The sequence below is a fragment of the Thermobia domestica genome, chromosome 5 (genome assembly GCF_964235325.1).
Source record: "Thermobia domestica chromosome 5, izTheDome1.hap1.1, whole genome shotgun sequence".
NCBI classification, from domain to species: Eukaryota; Metazoa; Arthropoda; class Insecta; order Zygentoma; family Lepismatidae; genus Thermobia; species Thermobia domestica.
The window spans coordinates 5,227,659-5,253,540 of record NC_137458.1 but is presented as its reverse complement, the minus strand read 5'-3'; the positions used below and the strand labels follow the sequence as shown (position 1 = coordinate 5,253,540).

General features: G+C 36.7%; 1 protein-coding gene across 1 annotated transcript in view; it reads left to right on the top strand.

The window, feature by feature from the left end:
• The window catches only part of LOC145685699 (protein YIPF6), a 32,225-nt gene extending 6,845 nt beyond the window's left edge, over positions 1-25,380 (top strand). The window contains exons 3-7 of the mRNA XM_081758141.1: positions 32-110; positions 3,886-3,928; positions 6,637-6,768; positions 14,026-14,183; positions 19,065-25,380. Coding sequence (XP_081614267.1) covers positions 32-110; positions 3,886-3,928; positions 6,637-6,768; positions 14,026-14,183; positions 19,065-19,183 — 531 coding nt within the window. The 3' untranslated portion in view covers positions 19,184-25,380. The remainder of the gene's footprint in view (positions 1-31; positions 111-3,885; positions 3,929-6,636; positions 6,769-14,025; positions 14,184-19,064) is intronic.
• The last annotated feature ends 502 nt before the right edge of the window (positions 25,381-25,882 follow it).

The window sequence follows — 25,882 nt, the reverse complement described above, 5'->3', positions numbered from 1 at the left end:
ATTAAATTAATTATTTTTTCTTCTTTTTCAGTTGAGAGACCTGAAAGCAGTAGGAGTGAAATTTTTTCATGTACTCTACCCGAAAGAAAAGAAGAGTTTGCTAAAAGAATGTAAGTAATATATTTTCTTTCTAGGAGTTCTCTCGGTTCAGTCATTATGATAAATTTTTCTATCTGGAATCCAAATATTGGAAAGCAATGCCCCCAGACTTCAATACATGATTGCTTATGCCAGATAGAACAGAATAAGTTTGAGTCAAAAATTTCGTAGTTCACAATGAATGTTAAATAACTGGAAGATGTACTCATATTCTAAATGTTCAGACTGAAGCAAAGGAACTTCAGGAGAGAATAAGAGAGGTGAGGTCGTCTTTTGTACGCAGCGCGTAATTGTAAATGATTTCGATATGATCAAATTTCACGCCAGCAGTTTCGTTCCTCTCACCGTCACATCCTTTTTTTTTTTTTTTTTTTTTTTTATCAACAAATTAATTTCATATCGTTAATTTCCAACGACAGGTTAAAAAAAAAAAAAACTTCGCATGAGCAAAGTGATGTTGATGTTGACATATATCGATTATTAATGAATTAGTAATTTAATATTTTATTTATATGGAGTATTGAAATTTATGGTACAGAGACTTGGACATTACGGAAGTTAGAGAACAAACATTTAGAGCTTCGAAATGTTTTGTTGGAGGAAGATGGAGAAGATTAAATGGACAGAGAGAGTAACAAACAAAGATGTTTTAAAACGGATAGGAGAGAAGAGGACGCTTCTAGCCAACATTCTTCGTAGAAAGACCAATTGGATTGGACGCATCTTCTTCATACTGCCATATAAGGAGAGTTGGAAGGAAAACGAGGAGTGGGAAGAAGAACACAAGTGATCGATAACAAGAAACTATTGGGAATTGAAAGAGAAAGTTGAAAATTGAGAAACACGGAAGAAACATTTCCAGGCTCAAACTAAAAATTAAGAAGGAAAAGACCCTCATTAGTCCCAGGGCCTCCGAAAATGCAGAATACTTAATATTATTTGATTTACTTCTCTTTCTTTGAGTACCAACACTTTAAACTCGACACAATCAAGTTGACACTAATACAACTTCCACTGCGACTGACTGTCGAATAAGTTTTACTTTTATTTATTTATTCTTCGCAATAAAATTCAAAATATCTGTATGTGTAACTATCTGTTTCTTAATCTCGGTTTCACTAAATCAAACTTGAGTTCTTTGTGACCAGAAACACATTTCCTTTTGAAAAGAAAGGAAATAATTGTAAGTTTGAAACACTAATTCAGTTTAGTTTTTATTTATTTATTTATTTATTTTTTTATTTGTTATTAAAGTGCTCCAATCATCAGGAATGAAGGCATTTTGCGTTTCTAACATTCATAGTGACAAGTAAGAAGCCACATTCAAATGAAGCAACTTGGATAACCATTCCAGTACTTGTTTATTGCGGCAAATAAAGAAACCCTCAGGCATGGACGTCCAAAAAGGGGAGGGGGAGAGATTACTCTCTCTGGAATTAGGTGAATCAGTAATTTGAATTAAGCTTCCAGCCGCGAGCAAAATATTCTAAGTGTAATTCTCCAATATTTTCTTTACGTTTCCGAATTAACTAACGAACTTTATGGTCCATGAAACCCGAAGATTCAATGTCATATAGACAAAAGCTCTCAACTAACTTCTGGCTTTAGCCTACCGGATCCATTTCTGCTTGTATTTCTATTCTGAGAGAATCATATTGGTATTGTCTTCCCATCTGCGCCCAGGTCTTGTTAATGGCCTTGTTTTGGAAAGCGTTTCTACTTCCATTCTGGCTACATGATGTGTCCGTCTGAGCCTAATAATATCACATAAACGATATGAATTGTGCAATTTCTCGTTATGAAGTTTCCGCCATTCCTGTCCTTCTTAGGCCCGGAAGTCGCCTCAGGATTTTATTTTCAAATACTTGTAATGTGTATTCTTCCTTCAAAATTCCAAGTTTTGTTGTAAAAGTACATGTTATATGATGTCTGTGCTGAAAATTGTGCCACGAATACCATGATGGTACCATACACATGAGCTTCTGGACGATTGATCTGTACCTATGGATAAAGCTATGTATCAAACTTCGGGAGCTGATTCACGACATCGAAACCAGCAAAAAGTCCTCTGGAACTTTGGTCAGTGAGGGATAGTTCCGGCAATATAAGGTGCCGAAAGCGTGGGAAAATGAACTTCAGAGGGCTGTAATTCAAAAACAACTCAACGTAGAGAGTGCGGTTTAAAACATGAGACTCGAAGTCATACCTGTTCGATTGAAAAATATATGGTTCAAACCCCTTCAAGATGTGTGCGAGGTATTCTCCAAAGGGAACTTAAGGATTTCCTATAACCTGGTAAGTAATACGGATTACTTGCATGGTACTTGATATGATCATGGAAGATCGCCGATTGTCAACTCGACAGATAGAAGATAGGCTGGGGAGCGAGCAGATCATATTCTGAAGAAGGAGCTTGGTCTATCAAAAGTTGCTAGTCGATGGGTCCCACGTCTTCTTGACTCCCGAAAAAAAACGCACTCAGTACCTCCTATCCGTGGACAATTTGAAACTGTTGGAACGTGATGTCGATTCATCACTATGCTCGAGTGTTGGGTACACCATTACCAGCCAAAAACAAAACAATCCAAACAATGGAAGCACCCCTCCTTCCCTACCCCAAAGAAGGCAAAGATGATCCCCTTCGCTGGCGAAGTGATGGCCTCTGTTTTTTAGGAATCCAAAGGTGTGATATTCATTGATTACGTTCAAAGGGTCATATCATCACAGAACAATACTATAGTGACCTTTTGAAAAACCTTCGAGTGCAAATTCAAGAAAAAAGGCCACAAATGATGTCCAGAGGCGTTCTCTACCATCATGACAATGCTCCCGGCTGCACATCAGCAGTTGCCATGGCTACTATTCACAAATGCGACTTTGAACTCGTTCTTCATCCACTTTGCTCTCCAGATCTGGCTCCCTCAGATTTCCACTTGTTCCCTAGTCTAAAAAAGGCTCTAGTAGCACGACGTTTTGCAAGTGATAATGACGTCATGACAGCCGTGGAGGAGTATTTGTGGTCACAACCTAAGGAATTTTTTTCTACTGGGATAAGAGCAGTGCAGCACCGTTGGAGCAAGTGTTTTTCTGTCCAAAGGGATTATGTTGAAAAATAAAGGTATTACCAAATCTGTACTTCTTATAGTTTCCTCAAGGTTCAAAACTTTTCAGTCACCCGTCGTATTTAGAGAGCTTTGAAATGTGGTGTTGGAGGGAAATGGAGAAGATAAAATGGACAGAGAGAGAGTAACAAACGACAATGTTTTAAAACGGGTAGGAGAGAAGAAGACACATCTAGCCAGCATCCTTCGTAATAAGGCCAGTTGGATTGGACACATCCTGCAAAGAGGTTATCTTCTACATACCGTCATAGAAGGAAAGGTGGAAGGAAAACGAGGAGTAGGAAGAAGAAGAACTGCACAACTGATCGGTGATTTAAAAAGTGAAAGAAAATATTGGAAATTAAAAGAGGAAGCTGAAGATCGAGAAGCGTGGAAGAAACATTTCCAGATCCAAACCTTTAAAGAAAAATTAGTCCTAGATCTGCAAAATGATAACAATAGTAATACAAAGTATATAAAAATACACTATTAAGTAGCAGCTAGTATCTGTTGTTTGATTCCTCCTAACAGTTACTCATTTGTAAAAATAGGCACACAAATGACTTTGCAATAAAAAATCAAACTTGGAAAGGTATTACAGTGATATATTTACTAGAAATAACGGATAATTAATAAGAAAAAGCTTGTTATTTTATAAATTCTAATAAAGATTGTTCTGTTTCAGGGGACTTATGGGGACCGCTTGTTCTCTGCACCTTTATGGCCATGTGAGTATTCCTTTAAGTATACTCACCGCATTATTCTTAATATAATTCTGTGAGATGTTGAAATATGAGATTATTCCTAATTTTAAGTACTAGTTTGGAGGTATATCGCGAGAGGTACAATAATTAAATATCTTAAATCAAACTTAAAAGAGTTTTAATAGAGTTTAATTCTGAATGTGAGTTTATGTGTCTGACAATGAATTGTCTTATGCACTTAGAAAGCCTAGTACAAACAGATTTCTCTGACACATACCTAGTAAGTTCTGATGAGGATAAATCTTCCAATGCCATGCTCTTGATTATTGCTCAGTTTCGACCCTGATATAGTTCTTGGTGGTGAATTATTACCTCGGAGACAGGGTGCTGATGACTAGTAAGTCCTTTACTAGTCGTATAGTGGTTATGCGGAACATCCACTGTTTCGGCGGTGTTAAACTTGAAAGGAGTAGAAACCTTTTTTGGTTATGTCCATGATTACAATTAACAGAGGTCTTCTGTCTTGAGTACCGCTGTGCTAAACTAACTCCATGAATTTCCTAAACAGCCTTGAACTCCCAGTTTTATATTAGGATCTTTGCTGAGGTTGATAATCTAAAAGCTCGTGGACGTGACGTAAATCCACGTGCAATAATATAAGTGTTCCGAGTCCAGAACGAATTTTGGAATTTAGGAAGTAAGAAGTATGTCTGTGCCAGCTTTTCGTAATGAGTTCAATTATGTAAGTAAAGCTGTCAGAAGCGCTTAAGACGAATTCACAGCCATGATTGTATAACTGAGTTTACATCGTGATCTAATTCTTCCGATATAATTGTTTACAAATGAGAATCAGGTTGTAGTTGAAAATAAAATCTAAGATTGGTACTACCACAATATAATTCTACAGGTAAGTATGGAGGGTCAGTGATGGAGCTTTTACCTCTGGTGCGTACGGTCTCTGGTTCAATCCTCGGCAAAATAAGTTTGTGGTAGACGACATCATGTACGTCAATTTTCTCGGGGACACTCCTGTTTCCTCCCACATTTCCATTCTACCAATTATTCCGTCATCATTCATTTTCTTTAATCATCGTCTCGCTTACCGAAAGGGCATAAACGTCGGATGTTAAACTGAAATATTTCATTTCATTTCATTTATTTATTTTTTTTTTTTTTATTTAATGGGTCTTTATTACGTTTAATTCTCTCTATTAAACCATTCGTAATATTTGTAATTACCCAATGCAGCTTATTTCTGTTAGTAGTTTGCGCCCCCTTTTTCTCTTTTGACGCCACACCCTCATCCTACCAGGTTAGAAACGACAGCTGTACATTTTAAGAATCTATATCTGTATCAACTTGTTTTATTTCCATATTATTAATATTTAAAATGTGTTTCTCACATGATAAGATATAGTAAAGTTTTATTACATTTCGAATTACAGAGGACTCTTTTTAATTTGAAGTCCAAGGGACACGAAAACATTTCAAATTACCCAATCAAAATTTTCCAGCTAAATAATTTCACCATATCAGAAAATTTAGATAGCATGTGGTGTATGTTGTTAGACAGTTGCAGTGTACATAAAAACAAAATGAAACACAACTGGCAACAACTATCTATTAAAGTAACTTCCATAAATGTAGCTATTTTTTTTCTAACCTCAATCTATTCAAAACTACAGCCATATTATTAAGTTTAAATATATATATATATATATATATATATATATATATATATATATATATATAATGACGAGGGTTTTAGGTGAATCTACTGAAACAAATTCTTCATTATTTAAAATAGTATTTCTAAGTCCAATTTAGTCTTTGGGGTGAATTATTGTACTGTCTTATCACCTCAAAACAATTCATTATAGCCATCTTTAAATACTAAAGATAGGTTCGTGTTTAGAAAACTTCCTATCGACCATTAGCAATTTGTCTTCTGTTGTTTCTTCGTCGTATTTAGTTGTTAAAAATAAACTGACGCCTTGTAGAATTTTGAGTGTTGTAACACAGCTACTGATATTTTGGTGAAACTTTAATGGAAATATGTAACTCATTGAAGCGGGAAAATATCCCATTTTATGTTGTATATTTATAGTGTACATATTAACTCAAAATCCAAGCGGAGGAAGAGGGAGACAAAGAGGTTCGGTGATAGAGTGCTCCTTGGTACTGCCAGGAGTCGTTGGTTTGATCCCATGCCAAGTAAGGTTGTCGTGTCGGTAGATTTTATTCGGGTTTCTCCTATTTCCTTCACATTGTCGTACACCTAGTCATTAATCATCCGGCTTCTTTACTGTAAAGGGCATAATTGTGAGATGTAACGCTTAAAAATTCAATTCAAAAAGCCAAGCTGCACTGTAATTTTAGGCCTCAAGAAAAAATGAGTCTTAAATTCGAAGAAATACTTGAGAATTGTTATTCCAAATGGATTGACTTCAAATGAATGAAGATAAAAACATCGCTCCGTGGCGTTCTCAGACGATGTTTATCAACATGAAGCCTCTGTCCTTGGTTTCTTTGGTAGTGATTCAATGATAATCTATCGATATGCTCTTTTCTATAGATTGTACATTGAAGGAGAGTTAGCAATATCGCTTACAATTTAGAAAATTAATATTTGTTCAAATTTGCTGATCATTTTCTACTAATAATTGTGGATATTTTCGTTGATGTAGTTACATTTGGTTTGTCATATCATTGGTAACATTTCTTTTTCCTAGGATTCTGCAAGGATCTTCTGACACTGCAGACAACTCCAACGATGGTGGCCCAGAGTTCGCTGAAGTTTTTGTTATTGTTTGGATAGGGTCTATGGTCGTTACGCTGAATTCGAAACTGCTTGGTGGGAACATGTAAGTATCTAGTATAGGCTTGTCAAACAAGTACAAATTCAAGTGAAAAGATTTGGAAAAATGTCGCTTTGAGATAAGAAATTACCTAAATTAAACAAGTGCACAAGTGATGGATGTATTTTTCCCACTTTTAAAAGTCGACAGAGTTTAATCTAACGACATACCATCCGTCTCTGCGTCCATAGTGTTTTAAAACGTTGAAATAATTTCAGCAGCCTGCCTGCTTCTTTCCTTAGTCTATCTAAAAGAATAGTAGAACTTCTATTGCTTGATTTTTTTCTATTTACATACGCGGGAAAGTAATATGGCGGCTCCCGTATGTTTATAGTAATGTGTTCTGTGTATATTCATGAGTTTTCGAATCTACTAATAAACTTAATTTGGACTTAAGTGCTAAAGTTAACTTTTTTTTTCGTACATAAGAGAAATTTCATATGTATATATAGCAGTTCAAGAAGTAACCCAGAGAAAAGTCTGCTGGAAGAAGCAAACAGTAAGGTTTATAAAATATAGCAGCAAAATTTAATTCTACGACACACCAAACAGGTAACAATATTTGCTCTTTTACATATTGCAGTGTTTTGTAGCTAGAGTCTAAATAATGTACATGACGATTTTAACCCTTCACCTTTTTATTTATTATTAAGAAAATGTCTTATAAAGCTTTTACAAAGCTCTTCTAAATCTTTTCTCTAAGTCTTTAAATGTTTCCAGTGTACAATAAATACGAAGTCCCTCGGCACACGATGTGACGTCGAGAATATAGAATATTTGTCGTAGCCCACAGCGCCCTCAGACAGGATCGGTTATAATCCGTAGCTCATAGCGGCCTCGAGAGAAGGTTTTGATAAGTGAGCGATCAGCACTGGTACTCTTGCTTTCTTGGCACCATTGTTCTCTTTTATAGCCGTCCTTCTGGATGGAGAACTTGTGGAGGGGTCGTCGTTTTACTTCGTGGTTCTTCGTGTCCACTTCGGCTCTTCCCGGTAGTCATCCTTCCATCGTCTGCCACTTTTTGTTTATAAGTTGTTAGAACACGTGTTTATGGTGAAAAAATGTGGCTTATAGTACGTGTGGGTGTATGGATCCTTACAATATTTATAAATACGTTAAATTGCAAATGTTAATGTATGAATTGAAATGAAATGAAATCTTTGAGTTTTAGGTCCCACGCTTATGCCAATTAGGCTAAAGGAGACGGTGATGATGAGTAATTAATGACATGGTGGAATGAAGAAAGTGGAAGGAAACGGGAACACCGAGGAAACCCACGCACACGGTGTTTGTCCACCACAAAGTTCACTGGGCGGGGCTGGGATCGAATCCGGACCCCAGACACCAGAGGTGAACGCTCTAACACTGAGCCACCGCGGCCTAATGTTAATGTATGACCAAGTAGTAGATGTTCCTCCAGTTTTTAGATGACTTGACAAAAAAAAAAAAAAAAAAAAAAAAAAAAAAAAAACAGCGTGCAGAGTTGTAAAATTATTTCAATATTTGAACTTCATAGAAACATAATGATTTAAGGATATGTTTTAGTAATTTATAAACGTAATCTTGTATTTATTGCGTCTAATATTTATTGTACTGCAGCAGGGGTGATCCAGGGGGGGGGGGCGATCGGAGCGATCGCCTTCCCCCCAGAAGACGATGCTTTCTTATTTTATATATATAAATAAAACCCATCCCAAAGTTTGGAGCCCTTATAAGTAGCAGTATGACAACTCAACCCCCCCCCCCCCCAGAAGTCGGTCCTGGATCCGCCCCTGTATTGCTGTAACTGTACTGTTTCGGTGTTCTCTGACACCTTCCTCCAGGCAACTTATCCGCAACCCATCTTATTCTCGTAATTTCCTTTTAGACTGTTTTGTAAATATGACAGTGTAAATCTTTTGCACTAGAATCATCATCTTTTGAAAGTGTAGTTGCTGTAAAAAAAAAAAAAAAAAAAAAAAAAAAGTGCAGAAATTTTTTTTTATATAGATATATATATGAAAACGTAATTTTGTGTTAATTTGTGGAAATATTTTGCTTACTTCTAACAGGCATTTTATGAAGTTGATGTTAGAATCTTAAATCTATGTTAAATTGAACTATACCTTAAACTTCGATGATTACACACTTCTTTAAGTTGCTGTAGTATTTATTTATTTATTTATTGAACAAATTCCCAGATACAGCATAACTTTGCCATTTTACACAGGGACATGCTAACAAAAGAAAGAAAAAAAAAACAAGACAACAATAACAACAACATAGAAAAAAAAGAGTGTAAACGTAAAACTATTCCGTCAAAGCTCGTTTAATTGCTCTTTCAAACACTGGGTAGCTCGAAAAAATGCCCACATCAGTTGTTACTTGATTATAACAGTTTGGTATTCTATAAAAAAGAGACCTCTGTATAACAGCCAACCTAGGACGGGAAAGATGGAATAGGTGGGTATTCCGGGTGATGCGGGAAGGGACACGTAAGGATAGTTCCTGAAGTAATATTTCCGATCTTAAGCTTCCATTAACTATTTTCTGTAGATATTTCAGGTCAGAGATAATTCTGCGTACTTCAGGAGTCTGAATATTAAGATGTCGCAAGAGCTCCTTCTTAGATAATATTCGAAGTGCAGGAACACGAAAACGGACTATAGCGATGAAGAAATTGAGAACAGAATCAAGTCTGGAGAGATGTGTAGGTGCTGCCATGGCCCATATGGGAGAGCAGTATTCGATCTTGGGCGCTATTAAAGTCTTATAAAAAGTTGCTAATGAAGAAACAGTGCGTAGTTCGGTGAATCGATAAAGAAGTCCCAACATGCGCATTGAATTCTTTAGTATTGAGGAGATGTGGTCAGAGAAGGTGAGTTTTGAATCAAAGATGACACCAAGATCGTTATGACTAGCAGAATGTGTGATAGGGGAATCGTTGATGTGGTATGTGGAGGGAACAGGAGACTTTTTCAAAGTAATAGTAATACTGTCACATTTCTTACTGTTGAGTTTCAAGTGCCACATTTCACACCAGCCTGTAAGGTAATTTATGTCTTCCTGTAGAGCAATTGTGTCATGGAGACACGATATTTCTCTGTATAACTTACAATCGTCAGCAAAAAGGAGAAGGCCACTAGGTTGAGCTGATAAGTGCGTGTAGAGATCATCCATATACAGGACAAACAGCAGAGGCCCAAGTACACTCCCCTGAGGCACCCCTGAGATCACGGGTTGGGGGTTAGAAGTCGCCCCTGAAATAACAACTCTCTGTTTACGGTCCTTCAAGTAGCTTGTGATTAGAGAGAGAAATTTGCCATGTACATTAAATCTATTGGAGAGTTTATGAAGAAGATGAATGTGACTGACAGAATCAAAGGCCTTCGAGAGATCAAAGTAGATAACATCTAATTGAGTATTGTTATTCATACATTTGACTGCACAGGAAAGAAGAGTACTTAAGTTTGAGAGACTTGAGCTTTTCGGTAGAAAGCCGTGCTGAGAACTATGGATGTAAGGTGAGGTGAATTTAAGTAGCCTGTCTTTGATTATTTTTTCACAGATAATTGATATTACAGAAAGAAGAGATATTGGCCTATAGGAGGATACATGATCTTTAAGTCCTGATTTATATATTGGGGTCACGTGAGCTAGTTTCCAACTGGTGGGATAATACCCTTCCTTGAAGCATCTATTGAATAAGATAGATAGAGGAACCGCAATAACTGAAGCAGTTTTGTTGAGAAAGAGAGGACTAATTTTATCAGGTCCAAGTGATCTATGTGGAGATAACGATAGTAAGAGAGCCAGAACTTCGCCCGGGGTGGTAGAGAGAATGGATAAGGTGTCCGAACAGATGGGGTGGAGAGGGGGGAGATGGGTCGTAGAGGGACGGGAAGTAAATGTTTTGCAGAAGTAGTTATTGAAGAGGTCTGGTCTTTGATCATCACTCGCTTCAGTATTTTCATCTTGAACTGTTGCCGGTATGCCCGGAGATTTTGTTCTAGATTTAATTACAGACCAAAAGACTTTAGGGTTACTAACAGTAAAATCACCAATTGAGTCCATGTATTCAAAATATTTACGCCGCTGTACCTTCTTGGCAAGACTTCTAATTCTAGCAAAGTTTTTGTATGTGTAGTCACTCGGATGTGATTTCCATAGAGTCCAGGCAAGCTTTTTGTTTTTAAGAAGTTCACGAAGTTCATTGTCGTACCAGACCGGAAACCTGTTCGATTTTGATGCTTTCACCGGCACAAAGTCCTTTATGGCTGAGTGGACAACAGATGTAAATAAGTCCACAGCGTCGTCAACACTTCCTACCTCTAACAAACACCAAGGAAACAGTTCAATAGCCCGGCAGATGTCACCCCAGGGGGCTTTCTTCCAAACAAGTTGTGACCTACTTTTGAGGGGCTGGTTTGTAGTAGGGGAGGGGAGGAAATCGAAAGAAACATCCAAGGAATCGTGATCCGAGGGAAAAAGATTTCTGCATGGGACAACACAACGAGGTTCTAAGTTAGATAGAATATAGTCAAGATTGCTATTATTGCGGGTATTATGCATATTATGTTGACCTAGACCAAGTCCATGAATAAAATTGTCCATGAAATAACTGTCGTTTCCATCTTTAGCGACGCCATGCTTGCTGTCCTGCCACGTGATGGAAAGGTTGAAATCACCCAATAGGATGACGTCACCGTGTGACAACGCATGCAACAGTGAGTCATGGCAAGCTTCTAAGATGTGCTTGGGGGTGTTCTTGTGCGGTCTATAGAAGCATCCAATAAACACAGAACGACGCTTTGGAATAAATACTTCCACCCAAATAAGTTCACAATCCCGTTCGAGATCCAGTCTTCTCTTGCTCTTCCACTTATTATTTACACAAATCATCACTCCACCTCCACGAGTTATGCGGTCTTTACGTATTAGAAAAATGAACCTACTTTTATACCCTCAAGATTTTATCCACTTTCGTATGTATTCTTCCCACATTCAGATCGTCTCCAGCCGGCTTCCTTTGTACCCAAGCAGATAATTTATCCTAATTACATTCAAAATAACACTCCAAACAAGTCATAAACAGCACGGGTGTGGTGTCGAGAAGACGCGCTGTTGCCATTGCTAAACTTATATTAAAATAGATGCATTTTCCTAATATGTATCAACAATATTAGTAGTATCACTAAAGTAAATATCAAAGAACGTATGCCTGATTAAGGGAATAACGAGCCCATAAAAGAAAGGTGCTGGACACTTATCTCTATTCCCAACTAAAAATAACATTTGACATCTTGAATGCTGTTTTTGGTGTAAAATAATAATAATAATAAATCCTAATCCAAATACAAGTATGCTCCTAAAATTCCTCATCCAAATTAATATAAACGTCTGTCTATATAATTAAAATTGAAGTAGTCAGGAGTTTTTGGTGGCATCTCGCAAGAAGCACTGAACAGATGTTTATGGTTTGTGGTGTGATAACACATCTCAGGCAACAGTTACATTTAAAAAAGAAAAGGTGTTTGTAATCGAGCTATTATTACCTGAGACGAAAATAGCCATTGAACTTCAATGGAGAATAGCACATAAATTTCGAATGAATTGAATTTTGCGTTGTTGTTATTTCAAATACTTTCTTTTCATTAAAGATATATATATATATTAAATGTCTTATAAGCATCATGAAAGTAACTATTGTTTCAGGGAATTTTCAGGTGACAGAGTACGTGTCAAACCGGACGAATAAAATGCGTTTCTCGTGTATTTAAAATGTAACCAGTTTATTTTTGTCCGGAGAAGCGGGCAAACGAAGCTACTTGTAGTATGTTGATAATACATATTGTCTTCAGGTCATGAAGGACTGTAACCTCCTAGATTGTGCATTAGAATTTCTTTATCTCAGTTGAATTAGATCATTCCATATGCTCAATATTTTTTAGCTTAACGTTCCAGATTATGCTCCGAGCCTAAGGGAAGCGCTTAATAATGATAATGAATGGAATTAGGAAAGTAGGAGGAAACGGAAGAACCCCGAGAAGAAATCCACGCACACATTGTGTGTCCACATCAAAAGCCCCTTGGCGCGAGCTGGCATCGAACTAGGAACCCCACGCACTAGAGGTTGGCAGTCTACCAATGAACCACCGCAGCCCTCAATGGTTGTTGAATGCAATGCTATGGGGAAAAAATGAGGTATATGTCGCAATTTTTAGTATCTAAGAAGTATACTGTCATACTAAAGACAGAAAAGCAGGCAATAAGACAAAATATTCTCTTGGGAGAAAATGGGAGTGTGAGACAACGAAACTTGCTTTATTTTGGATGGAATATTTAAAAACGCTCTAATATAACGGAAAGTAGGTTAACGTAAGATCTAGTTACGATTTTTTAATATGAAACTTCAACTTTCTTATGCTATAAAGCTAAAGTGTGTTTCAGTGACCGCATATTCACCGTATGGAACACATTGTAATAATTAATAGAATATTCACCCAATTAATATTCCTTCCAATTGTGTTTCTTTCCGATATTTCAGGTGCTTCACTTGGGCACTTATTACGGTGGCTGGGTGGTAGAACGTTCACCTCTGGTGCATTGGGGTCCTTGGTTCGATCTCCGCTTGCGCCAAGTGAGCTTTGTAGTGAATAAACACCATATGCGTGGGTTTTCTCGGGTTCTCCCGTTTCCTCACTTTATTCATTCATTTCTCATCATCACTGTCTCCTTTAGTCTAGCCGGCATAACCGTGTGACGTAAAGCTTAAAGATTAGAGATTGGGGTACTTGCTAGTGTCACAAAACTTAGGTCGTTTCTTTCTTTCTTTTTTTTTTTTTTTTTTTTAAACGAAGATCGTTACTTTTTTTTCAACAGTATAAAACAATAAATATTCCGCAATACGGAACTGGTAGATGTTTACTTACCCAGTAGATATAATTTATGAGCTATGTAATATTTAAAGTATATAGATGTAATATTAGTGCACTAACTTATAACCTATTAATTTCATTTATAGGAATCTTTTTCGTGCGGCTTTCTTTCATCTGTACTGCACCACATTGAAGAAAACCGCATGAATAGGACTCCCAAAAATAAATATTAACAGGTTTTAATCATTACATTTTTACGTCATAAAGTGTGATGTAGACATCTCCAAAGCCGTCGAAGAAATTTCGGAATTACCAACTAAAACATTCAGAAATTATTTTTTTGCTAATATATTCTTATTTATTTAATAATTTCACACTTTTTATGTATTTTTGTTTTTTCTTCCAGCTCATTTTTCCAAAGTGTTTGTGTCTTGGGCTACTGTTTATTACCTACAACCATAGCTCTAATTGTTTGCAGGATTATCTTAATAGCGGAACAGACCACTGCTCTCTTTATCCTCAGATTTGTAGTCACAATGATTGGTTTTGGGTGGGCAACATTTGGTAAGTATTAAATAGAAATCTTTGAAACAAATTATTAATTTCCAATAATTTAATATTTTGCAATGAGTTTTATTCGTTTCTAGCATTCTAATCACATTGAAATTATATATATATATATAAGAAAGGTGATTACATATTAAGCAGTTATGCACATTGGTTACATCGAATATTACTCAGTACTTAGCAGGGTTGGGCTAGTTTACACCAGTTTTATTTTTAATAAAAAAGGATTAAACCGAAAAATAAATTTAAATGTAAAGTGTACAGATGGTATGAACTTCATGCTGACATTTCCACATATCCATCTTGAAGATCTTTTCTCTTACATTACAAACGCAGGAAACATGAACGAAACTGCTTTATTGAAATCTTTCTGCATATGTACGAGGCTTGATTGAAAAGTAGTGCCTGTAAAGTTTTTATTTGTTAACTGGCTTGAACAACCCCGTAGTGGACGACCCCTCACTGCATTATATGAGCAGCCTCGAAATCGTGTCGACTAAATGATTCACGATAACCATCGAAACAAACAGCAACATATCTCTCCAGAACTCAACATTTTCCTAGAAAGAGCGCACTTTATCATAACCGAAGTGATGGGGTATTACAAGGTGTATGCTCGTTGCGTCCTGTGGATGTTGACGCAAGAACACAAAGTACAGAGGATAGAAGAGTGCCAGATCTATTGGACCGGTACCAACGTGAGGGTGAGGCTTTTCTCCAGCGCATTCTCACGGAGTATGAATCATGGGCGCATCACTTTCATCTCGAGAACAAGATACAATCGTTGTCGTACTATCCTAGCTCATTTCCACTTCCTAAGAAGCTTTACAGGAAAAGTCTTGGTGACTTTCTTTATATTTATTTTATTTTACAGGGTTCCTACTCGTCCTGGAAAACCTGAAAATATCCTTGAAAATGCATTTCTGTCCTTGAAATTTACAGAAATACTGAATGTCAGATTTTTCATAATTATAATGAAGATTTTAATTGATTGCTATTTTTGTTTGCTGTTCCTGTTTTTATGCTGAATAATAATTTGTCATGATCCTGCATGTATGGGTGGTTGGTGGGCTTTCTTTCTGCCGACAGGGTAGTTGGCTGGGAGAACTTCTCTCTTCTTCTTTCATTCACTAGTCTGCCAACCCATTCTTGGATGCTGTCTTCACTAGCACTATTCTCCAGAAACTGCTTTGCATCGGTATCTATCCTCCATAGATTGGTGTATGATAACATTTCCCATAAAGACCTTTCTTCAATCAACATCACGAAAGAAATGCTGCATCGTGCCTTCCATGCAAGGCAGCGATATATGGCAGAGCTGGGAAAATAAGGACTGTTGAAAGAGAGAGTCAAGTGCAGAGCAAGAGGAAATAGATAAGTGAAAATGTACAGCAGCTGCAGAGAAAGAAAAGGAAATTGATGGAAACAAGAAAAGCTTTGTACATGAAGCAGAGCAGAAATCTTGCTTTACTTTATTGACAAAGTCAAAATGCTATCCGTAGAGCAACTTCGATAAAGAAGAAAGAGATTATGTCTATAAATGAGGATATCACACAACTCCATACTTAGTTGAGAACTATGTAATATAATTCTTTTTTTTCTTCTTCTAATTATATCTGTCACAATGTCACGCAATCAAGATAATATGTACGAAAAATAGGTTTGTAAATTTGTTTGTAAATTAAAATGTCATGTAGAAAGAATGAAAATATATGTGCTGGATGTGGGTGAATCGGGTGGCTATAAGGGAGAAGGGAGGCAAAAAACAAAAAAGTACGTTTCGCTTTGTGTATTTAATTATTGTGTATTAATACTGTACTTGCATTAGTATTCACTGCATAAGCTACTGTACTTTTCATTTCATTGTTATGAGTTTTGAACCTACAGTTGCAATCGTGTTATATCTTTCTGTGTCGAAGTCCTGGAAAATTGTTGATTTGTCCTGGAAATGTTTTTGGGAAAGAGAGTGGGAACCCTGATTTTATTTTATTTTCAAGGTATCATGCTCATTGACTTCTTCGAACAAGGAATCACGATAAGCTCTCGACATTATGTGGAAACGTTGTAGAAGATCCGCGCACAGTTGTGCCACGTCCGGAAGGGTTTGGACCGTATTCTGCAGCACAACAACGCCCGTCCACACAACAGTCGCGGAAAAGGGGATGGAGCACCTGCAGTTCGAGGAAGTCTTACCATCCTTGTCGTACAGCCCCGATCTTGCGGCTTTCACCTCTTTCCAAATATGAAAGAACACGTTAGGGGACATTACTTTTCTTCTGACGACAAACTGAGAGCTATCGATTACAACGGAAATTCTTTTCCGACGGGTTTGCCCGACTAGGCACGCGTTGGCGTAAGTGCGGAAAGCGATGGGGACTATGTCAAAAAGTGAGTAGTGCATTATATAAATGCTTATTAGCTACAAAAAAAAAGTTTGAAAATCTGTTAACAAATAAAGTTACAGCCAGAGAGGGATTGCTTTTAAATCGAAACCTCACATATGTATGAATGATTCAATGCCAGAGTGAACTCAAATGCTTCATAGCTTTATATTAATGAAAGGAGCAAACAGCTGAATATTAAACACACCAGATCGTCTGTAAATGCGAATTTAATAACACACACAGTGAGAAAGAGAATGACATAACGTGCTGATGCCTTAATTGCTACGCTATCCAGAACAGCCACACACTCTCTCTCTCCTGAAGTCGGTACTTTCGACTCAGATCACATGGCTTGTACCACAGCCTAGCTGCTGTGCTTGACAATCTAATGTCCTTCTATTGAAAACACATTTCATGTCTTAATAAAAGGAAGAAACAACCGAATTATTTACACGCCAGATCCTCTGTAGGTGCGAATTCAGTAACGTATTAGCACAGGCAATATGTGGGTAGATGTTTGAAAGTATCTGTGCTGTTTGTTTCATGTGATGAACCGAACATGCATCTTCTACATAACGATGCATGTAGAAGATGCATGTTCGGTTCATTACATGAAACATCACCGAACATGCATCTTCTACACGTAGATATCTTCATTTTACCATTATTTATCAGCATGGTACTTATTACCGATTCGCATTTGATACTACCGACGTGCTACATCTGATATGTGCAGTAATTCTCCGATAAGACCATCAGACTTGTCGAAGGACCACAGTCCGATCTCTGTTTAATTGGTCTATAGGTAATATGAATAATACGACACTGTAGTAGTGTTACTGCATTACATAATGGTGACAGACTACTTAGTAACCTCTCCCTCCTTCATTGTGCAAGTACTGAACTCAGGTCAAAAGTGGCATAATCGTCCAGTATTTTAACTTAGTGCATTTTTACTATGAGTGCATTTTTACATGTAAATAGTATTTTTTTTTTTTTTTTAGATCATATTATTAGTGTAAAATAGTAAAGATAGCATAATAAGCATGACATTGAACAAAATACGTCAGTTCATCCACTTGAAAATGTGAAGAGATATTTCTATAAGATTAATAATTTTAACAAGTAAGGGATTAGCTTTTCATTTCGTACCCAAGAGGTTTCGGATTAGAATTGCTCAGTCGGCAATTGTGTTCTTTTATTATTATTATTATTATTGAAAATTTCCTAAAACCTATCAGGTAAATACTGGCATGGTTCCGGTAAACGTACAGGCCTTCGTAAACTTCTTTACCATCTTTTACTCCGATCATGGATTTGTTTCCAGTGAAAAATGTGTCTTGCAGTTATACGAGGGGCGTCCAATAAGTTATCTACCTAGACAGGAAGGAATGCAGATAGGCTCACCTGGTCATCACTGTTTTTCGATGTAGTCCCCATGGAGGCCTTTATAATAATAATCAATGATGGATGCAATAGAGGGGCATCCAATAAGTTATCTACCTAGACAGGAAAGAATGCAGATATGCTCACCTGGTCATCACTGTTTTTCGATGTAGTCCCCATGGATGGCTCTGTAATGATAATCAATGATGGATGCAATAGAGGGGCATCCAATAAGTTATCTACGTAGATAGGAAGGAATGCAGATATGCTCACCTGGTCGCCAGTGTTTTTCGATGTAGTCCCCATGGAGGCCTTTATAATAATAATCAATGATGGATGCAATAGAGGGGCATCCAATGTTATCTACGTAGACAGGAAGGAATGCAGATAGACTCATCTGGTCATCACTGTTTTCCGATGTAATCTCCGTGGAAGTCTGTGCACCGTCGCCACTTTGTGGACAAGGAAGAAATCCCAGAGAAAAAAAATAGTCTTTGTCATGGCGTGCAAACCACTGGAAAACAGCCTGTTGGACCTGGATGGACTCCTGCTTGTCCTCAGGATCCCAATGGTGGATCCAGGTCTCGTCTCCTGTCACCAATTGAGCCAGAAATTTGTCCTAGTTCTCGTCAAAAAAAAAAAAAAAAAAGTCTTAACAAGTCTTGGGACAGCTGCATCCGGCGAACATTCGCTACGCAGCTTAACACAAACACTGTGTTGCTCCAACTGACCTCAAATTGCGCAGCGGAGTTCCCACCGTGGCCTTGGGGTGCGTGTCAGTCGTCATTATGGTCCGCCTTTCCCTTCCTATGAAGGTAGATAACTTGTTGGACGCCCCTCGTATGTGGGAACTTCGATAACAAATAAACAAATGAGAAACTAAAATCGTCGGTCAACATACTTAAATCCTTCACGCTTCCCAACTTTTTTCAACGTTTATACCTTTTTAATGACAAGAGTTTTCATGTACTACTGCTACCTCACTCTTTTTAAGTATATAAAATGTCCCAACTATAACGAAATTACTACCGCTAACGTGATTTGACATACTTGTGTTTTCATATGTTTTTGTGTGTTTTCACTACTGTTTATTTTTTCGTACTTTCAGCATCGATTGTGTTTCTTGGAGATAGTCAACCAGCTGATCGAAAAGCTCTAGCCGTCTACCCTATCTTCTTGTTCTACTTTGTGATATCGTGGTTGGTAATATCACATTCTCACACATGATAGAAGCGACTGCAACTTTTGTATAAATATATTTTCTCCATGGAATAAGAAATAATTTTATAATAAGAAAAAATATATGAAAAGTGGTGCTGATATGGTGCCATTTGAGTGTACAAAGTTTTGCAAAAGAAAAACGATACAATGAATTTTCTTGTGATTATGCGCCTTTTTCTCTGTAATGCGCGAGTTACATTTGTTGTATTTATGAAGTTGCAAGGACTTTAAAGTGAAGCATTCCTATCATGAGAATTGAAATCATTATAGAAGTTGTAATTATACTGTATTATATTGTAAATACTAATCTTATCTCAAAATCCTCTGTGTTATCATTAAATTCTGTATTTCGGTGATAGTCGTCAGCGTTGTTCATGAAGAAAGTGGTGGTAAGCAGTGGATATAAATATTAAAGTAAGCTTTCAGTGATTTTCGAAACCGAAGCACCTGCCTTTTCCGTGTATGGGTTACTTGTTATCAAACGAATATTAATGGTCTATACTGCTGACTATACAGGGTGTTTCAAAACAACGCCGACAACGTTTGGGAGGTGATTTTTGGCATCAAGATAAGACAAAAAGTATAGACCAACCTGGGTGCATAAATGCTTCCTTTCGGAGTTATAGGCTGCCGAAAACATGAAAATATTAATTTTAAAGGTCCATAGCTCCAAAACTGGGACTTACTGTAGTCGGGTCAGTACTTCATTTGGGAACTAGTATGTGCGCTATCCAAAAATAAATGTTTGACAATCGTGCGGTACTTCCGCAACAATTTTTATAGAGGTTGGTAGTGAGTACTTCAAATGATATGCCCGTAACCAAACTCCCTTAATACAGGATTGTCAAACATGTATTTTTAGATATCGCACATCTTAGTTCCTAAGTGAAGTCTTGACCCGACTACGGTAGGTAACACAGTTTTGGAGCTATGGACCTTTAAATGTTCATTTGTTTCACGTTTTCGGCAGCCTATATCTCTGAAAGGAAGCACTTGTGCACCTATGTTGGTCTATACTTTTTGTCTTATTTTGGTCAGAAAACACCTCCAAAAGGTTGTTGGTGTTGTTTGGAAACACCCTGTATATTAATGAAGCCATATGTTGGTTAAATTTTCTTCGTCGAATTTTGATTCTTTTCGTGTTTTGTTTTGTTTAGTTTTATCTTAATAAAAATATACTCACACTGTGCTTTATATCTTAATAAAGTACCATGGTTGCTTTTAAATGCTCGGATCAATTAAATATATTTAAGAAGCTGTTAAATTGGTCAATTGCCTAATTTGGTCGTGTGGTGTTAAATACTCTGTAAATTGCCATTTATCATTTTATGGCTGACAGACTTGAATCCACTTTTAAACTTTTTTTTCTTTCTTTCTGAATACGGCTTACGAATACAGCCGGAATATAGATTTCAGTAGTTACTACCACAGAGGATTTTGGAAGTTAGTATGAGACGTTAGTGTACTTGAAAATTGTCTCAACCATATATTTTAAAGTTGGTGAGAGATCCTTTAAAAATACACATAATGTGTCATACATATATTCGAAAGCGCAAATTCTGTTAAATATTTCAAGAGTAGCTTTTTAATGCCTAGTCAGAAAATGTAATATCTATTTTCCAAAATATGAATCAGTTGTATTATTTAGTATATGCTATTAGTTTTTACAAAATAAGGTAAAAGGTTTATAAGCAGAAAAACTGATAACTGGACTGGCGGGAAATCAAAACCGCGTCTGAGCTTTCCAAGCGAGGGCCGTACTTTTGAGCTAAAGTTTTTCCAGCCTTAGAACAAATTAGACGTAAACAAAGCAAAGTGTATTACTCCGCGACTCACACGTGCTTCGCTAGCGAGAGATGTGAACAGCAAGGTCGTCAGCTAGGTTACTGTCGTCGCATAATTTCCAGTCTAAGGCTACGGTTGTTTTGGAAGTAATTAACACACTGACTACTGCTATGTTGGAAATGTGTATTTTCTTAAATCTTTATGCAAACGAGATTGCCTTTGTTCCTGTTGTCCTCTTTTGTGTTTTATAACACGAGACGAAGATAGATTATTGCCACTCATCGTCACCATGAAACTGCATTCTACAATTTCAAATGAGCGGGGTAGGCGCGCGACCGCAGTAAATACTATATGTCCAAGAACGACTGAGATTGAAATAAAGCTACATCTGTTAAATATTATATATATTGCGTTTGTTATCACAAAATGCAGGATAAATTCAGATTTCTTTATTTGAAATTATTATTGTAGTAGGGATTATATTACGGTAGGATATTAGTGCAGTGAGACCAACAACCAATCACTGGTCATTGACCCACTGGTAATCAGGTGGGTTTGTTTACATTACTTTTTTTCTAAGGCTGGAAAGAGATTAGCAATGAGAGCTTAGTGTGCAGCTGGTAGCTCAGATGTAAAGCGTCCGCCGGCAACTAGAACGTGGAGGTTCTACTTTCCAGTAGTCGAGCAACTGAGTCTTCTACTGCAGGTTATATGCTTGATTTGGGTTCTAATTATTTGAGGAAAAGAGTAAGTTTCATTGTAATGTAAAATTGGTCTTCTTACATTTTTAGAGTGCATTCTGATAGTTTTCCTTTGCCTTGAATCAGTATGGTCTAACTGGCGGTCCTTAGCCGGGCACGAACATCCAACACTATTTTTGGTCCTTGCTTGTGTTCGGGAAATTTGTTAAAAGTATTGAACTTATGATCACCCGAATGTGTATGACAGGGCATATTTCAAGAACTAGGTTAACAATACTTGTTAACTTCAGATCAAAATCTTATCTTTTGCCCATGCTTGACTACATTTTTTTTCCTACCAAAAAGTTGGCACTGACTTAGTATCAAAATAATCTCCTAAAAATCTTCAAATTGTGCAATAAAATTAAAAGTGAACTCAGATACGCTAATTTAATAGTATGTGTATTATATATACCATCCATCAGAGGGTATAATATTAAGAGTGATTTCCCGAGTTCGACATTCTAAAGGTCCAGAATTTGAATCGGCATTTCGGAATCTTCAAAGCGACTTCTTACTTTTTTGAGAACCAAATTTAAAATGGGGACAATTTTGGAATTTTATTATGTCTGAGAAGCATCCGAAGTTCCACTAGGAGCCGTGCAATATTTTTTTTTTCTTAATAGTCGCAGGTACAAATAGGATTTGTAGAAATTGAAAACCTTGAAATGGAAACAGGGAACCATTGAATGGGATTTACAGACGCAAGTAAGCATTCCAGCTAACATAGTTTTAAGAAAATTGTTTTGTTTAGCTTCAAATAGGCTATTGACAGAATTTACGTAGGTTATAAGTTCGTACAGTATTTCACCTTGCCTCTGTCTTTTGTGCAAGGAAGGGAAAGTAATAGTGATGGTACGTTTTGTATCATGTCTAGAAGCTATAACTGAATAAAATTTGTAGAGTAGCCGAATGTTGGTATCGACTTGTAGTAAGAACTTAAAGTTCACCCTCGTGACTGAAAAATGGTTGGACCGTACTGGAAAGGTAACTTGTGAAATTTTAAATTTTGGGGGTTAATCTATCTCGAATCAGCGGTACAAATACTGTGAAACAGATTTTTTGTTTGTGTGTTACTTCGTGTTTTTGTAATGCTATTATGGGTATGTACGTATAATAATGGGTTACAATTATGATTTCCTTCAAAAAGGTTTAGTTACATCACATTTCTTATCTTTGCCGTGAAATTAGATTTCTCAGCTTGAGAAATATAAAGGAAACATTGAAATTATTGTGCAGTAATGTTTGCAGGTTCAAACTAATAGGGTGAATTTTTATATGTAGTGAAATGAATTACCTACTTCTTTTGTAAGCGAGTAGGATTGAAAAGTTGTCTTGTTTCTGGTAAACTCCGGACCGAGTGAATTTCCTTCTTGCTAATAGAATTGATAGGGTCATTACTAAACGATGCTGTAGTTTAAAATTCACCTATCTTTTTTACACATTCCATCTATATGAATGATGTTAAGTACGAAACATCGTAAACATGGATGCGTCTGTATGTTGTATCTGTTCTGTTTATAGTCTTGCCAAATTGCTCACACAACAGGCTAATGTTTCATCAGACTTGTCAACTGCGGTTGTTGCAGAGTTCGTTTCAATCCTTCAATTGTGTGCGGATTATTATGATTCTTATGTGTGGTATCTTCAGGAATCTCCGATGATGATAAATATAGGGATTCAGTTCCGGTTAATATGGCGGTCTACGCTCTTATCAGGATCCCCAAAGCAGAACAACAGGCGACGGTGCGACAATGTCGCAGAAAGAAAATGCGGACTGCAGAAAGATTGACTAACCTTTAGACTAAAAGTTACTGTCTCAGAAAGATCGTCTTCTCTATAAATGAAAATTACAGCTGAAGAAAGAATGTTGTTCTCCATAAATAATACACGATTTAGAACAATTCAACGTTTGATAGTCATGATAATATACCTATAAACTTTGGACGCACTAAATATATGTGGGGATTTCTTGATTGGTTAGTTATTCAGTTATTACAGTCCTATAAGCTCCCTAGTATATTTCTCTATAAATAAGAAGCCTAGAAGTTTAAAAAAAAAAAATTAGAAAAATTGAAAAGTAAAAACGTTTTACCTTTTATGCGCATGGAAATTTTGTTATTTTATTATGCCATTATTAAAATACCTGCAGAAAATTCTTGGAGTTTTCGTAAGTCGTCGCAGAAAGTTAAAAATCCTTCTACTTTAGGGATCAGGTCAACATTTCGAAAGCATTTGTCTACAGGTAATTGATTGCATTAATTAGGATGCTTCTTCGTGAAATACTACGTAAGATCCACATATGTGACGCAGAGACGACTTTTGTCAGAGCCTTAAAATAAGAATCACCGACAGATATTTCTAACACACAAAATGTGTTCTTGCATAGTGTAAAATGTGATGTGGGGTCCCGCTCGTCATTACCCCCTTCCTCTACATGTGTTGAGGTTGTGTATTCTAAAAACAAAAATATTCACACTTCAGCATCACTCAATAGATGATGGAATGAGTAAAAATGACGTATGTTTTCTTTAAATAATCCTTATCTGAGAGTTTATATTGTATCAATATAGGCTGTGTAAAGGTACCGCAGAAGCAAAGTATATTTATATACAGGGTGTTGCAAAAAATGTGTCACAATATTTTAGGAATAGATTCCTCACATGAAAATAAGAAGATAAGTTCCTATGGACCTGTGTTCAAAAGTGGATAGTTTCGGTGTTATAGGGTGCCGAAAACGTGACACAAGTGAACTTTAAAAGTTCATAGATCCACTACTGTGGGACTTAATCGTACTCAAGACATCACAGAGGAACTGGTATGTGAACTATCCAAATATCCATGTTTAAGAATTCTCCAGTACTTGTACAATCCGCGGCAAAAAACCTGCAACATGAGCATATAAGTTTATTGTGAAATGACGAAGTCTTTTGCTCCAAAATCAGTGTGCACGGAAGGAGGCCGAGGTTTAACCTGTTGTGTTTCGTTCCACTTAGACGTTATGTTCATTCCCTGTGCTGTTAGGTGTAGTTTCACAATAAACTTACATCCTCATGTTGCAGGTTTTTTGTCGCGGATTGTACCAATTTTTAGAGAGCTAGGTGGAGAGTGATCAACTACTCCCAAACAGCCTCTTTAAAAATGATCGTGCAAGTACTGGAGGTTCTGAAAGATGAATATTTGGATAGTTCACGTACTAGTTCCTCAGTGATGTCTTGAGCCGACTACTATCGGTCCTATAGTAGTGGAACTATGAACTTTTCAAGTTCATTTTTTCACGTTTTCGGCACCCTATAACTCCGAAACTATGCATTTCCGATTACAGATCCATATGAACTTTTTTTCTTACGTGGATGTAAGAAATCTATTCCCAAAATATTGTGACAAATTTTTGAAACACCCTGTATACACTGTAAACAAATATACTGTGATTTAAGGATTATTGTAAATAAATACTTGTTAAGGAAATGCTTTTTTTGCTCGAAAAGGAAATTAAGACGTTTTAAGTTTGTTTGTTTTTTAAGCCATCACGAGTTCAGTATTTGCACTGTTAATAATTTATTCCTTTTTTCTTTCTCTGTATGGGTGAAACTTGATGTATATAAAGTATTAATATGTAATACATAAAGTATTATGTACTAAAAGTTATTAATCATAAAGTAGATATTCTTTTGTTTAGCTTATTATTTTGATTTATTTTCCCTGAAACACGCTTATTAATGTATCTGAAAGAGGCGTGTACCCAGTAATTTTTGTTAGGGGAGGAAATGGTCCAATAGCACATGAGACACTACGTCTATGTAGTATTGAACTGTTATTCTACAGCAAAAAAGAAAAAAAAAGTAATTTCTAAGTACTTTCACCATATTCTTAAGAGAAAAAGGTTATAGAACTCAATCGTTTTTATAAGAAACGAGAGTACAAATGAAGAGTAAATTCATATCTTCAGGCTACATTAATTTCCCTGCTAATGCTGGTAGCTATATTTTACTAACAAGATGAATAAATTTCTGGCGAGTTAGAAAGTTTGTGAGGGGTGTGGACCCCGTAGACCTCTCCATGGGTGTGTCCCTGGTAGCAAGTGTTACATGTAAAATCTCTAGACGCAAATCCAACGAACTTCTGTGGATTGCTTAAAAGGAATGTGGGCAAGAAGTGTGTTTCAACTGTGAGTGAACTC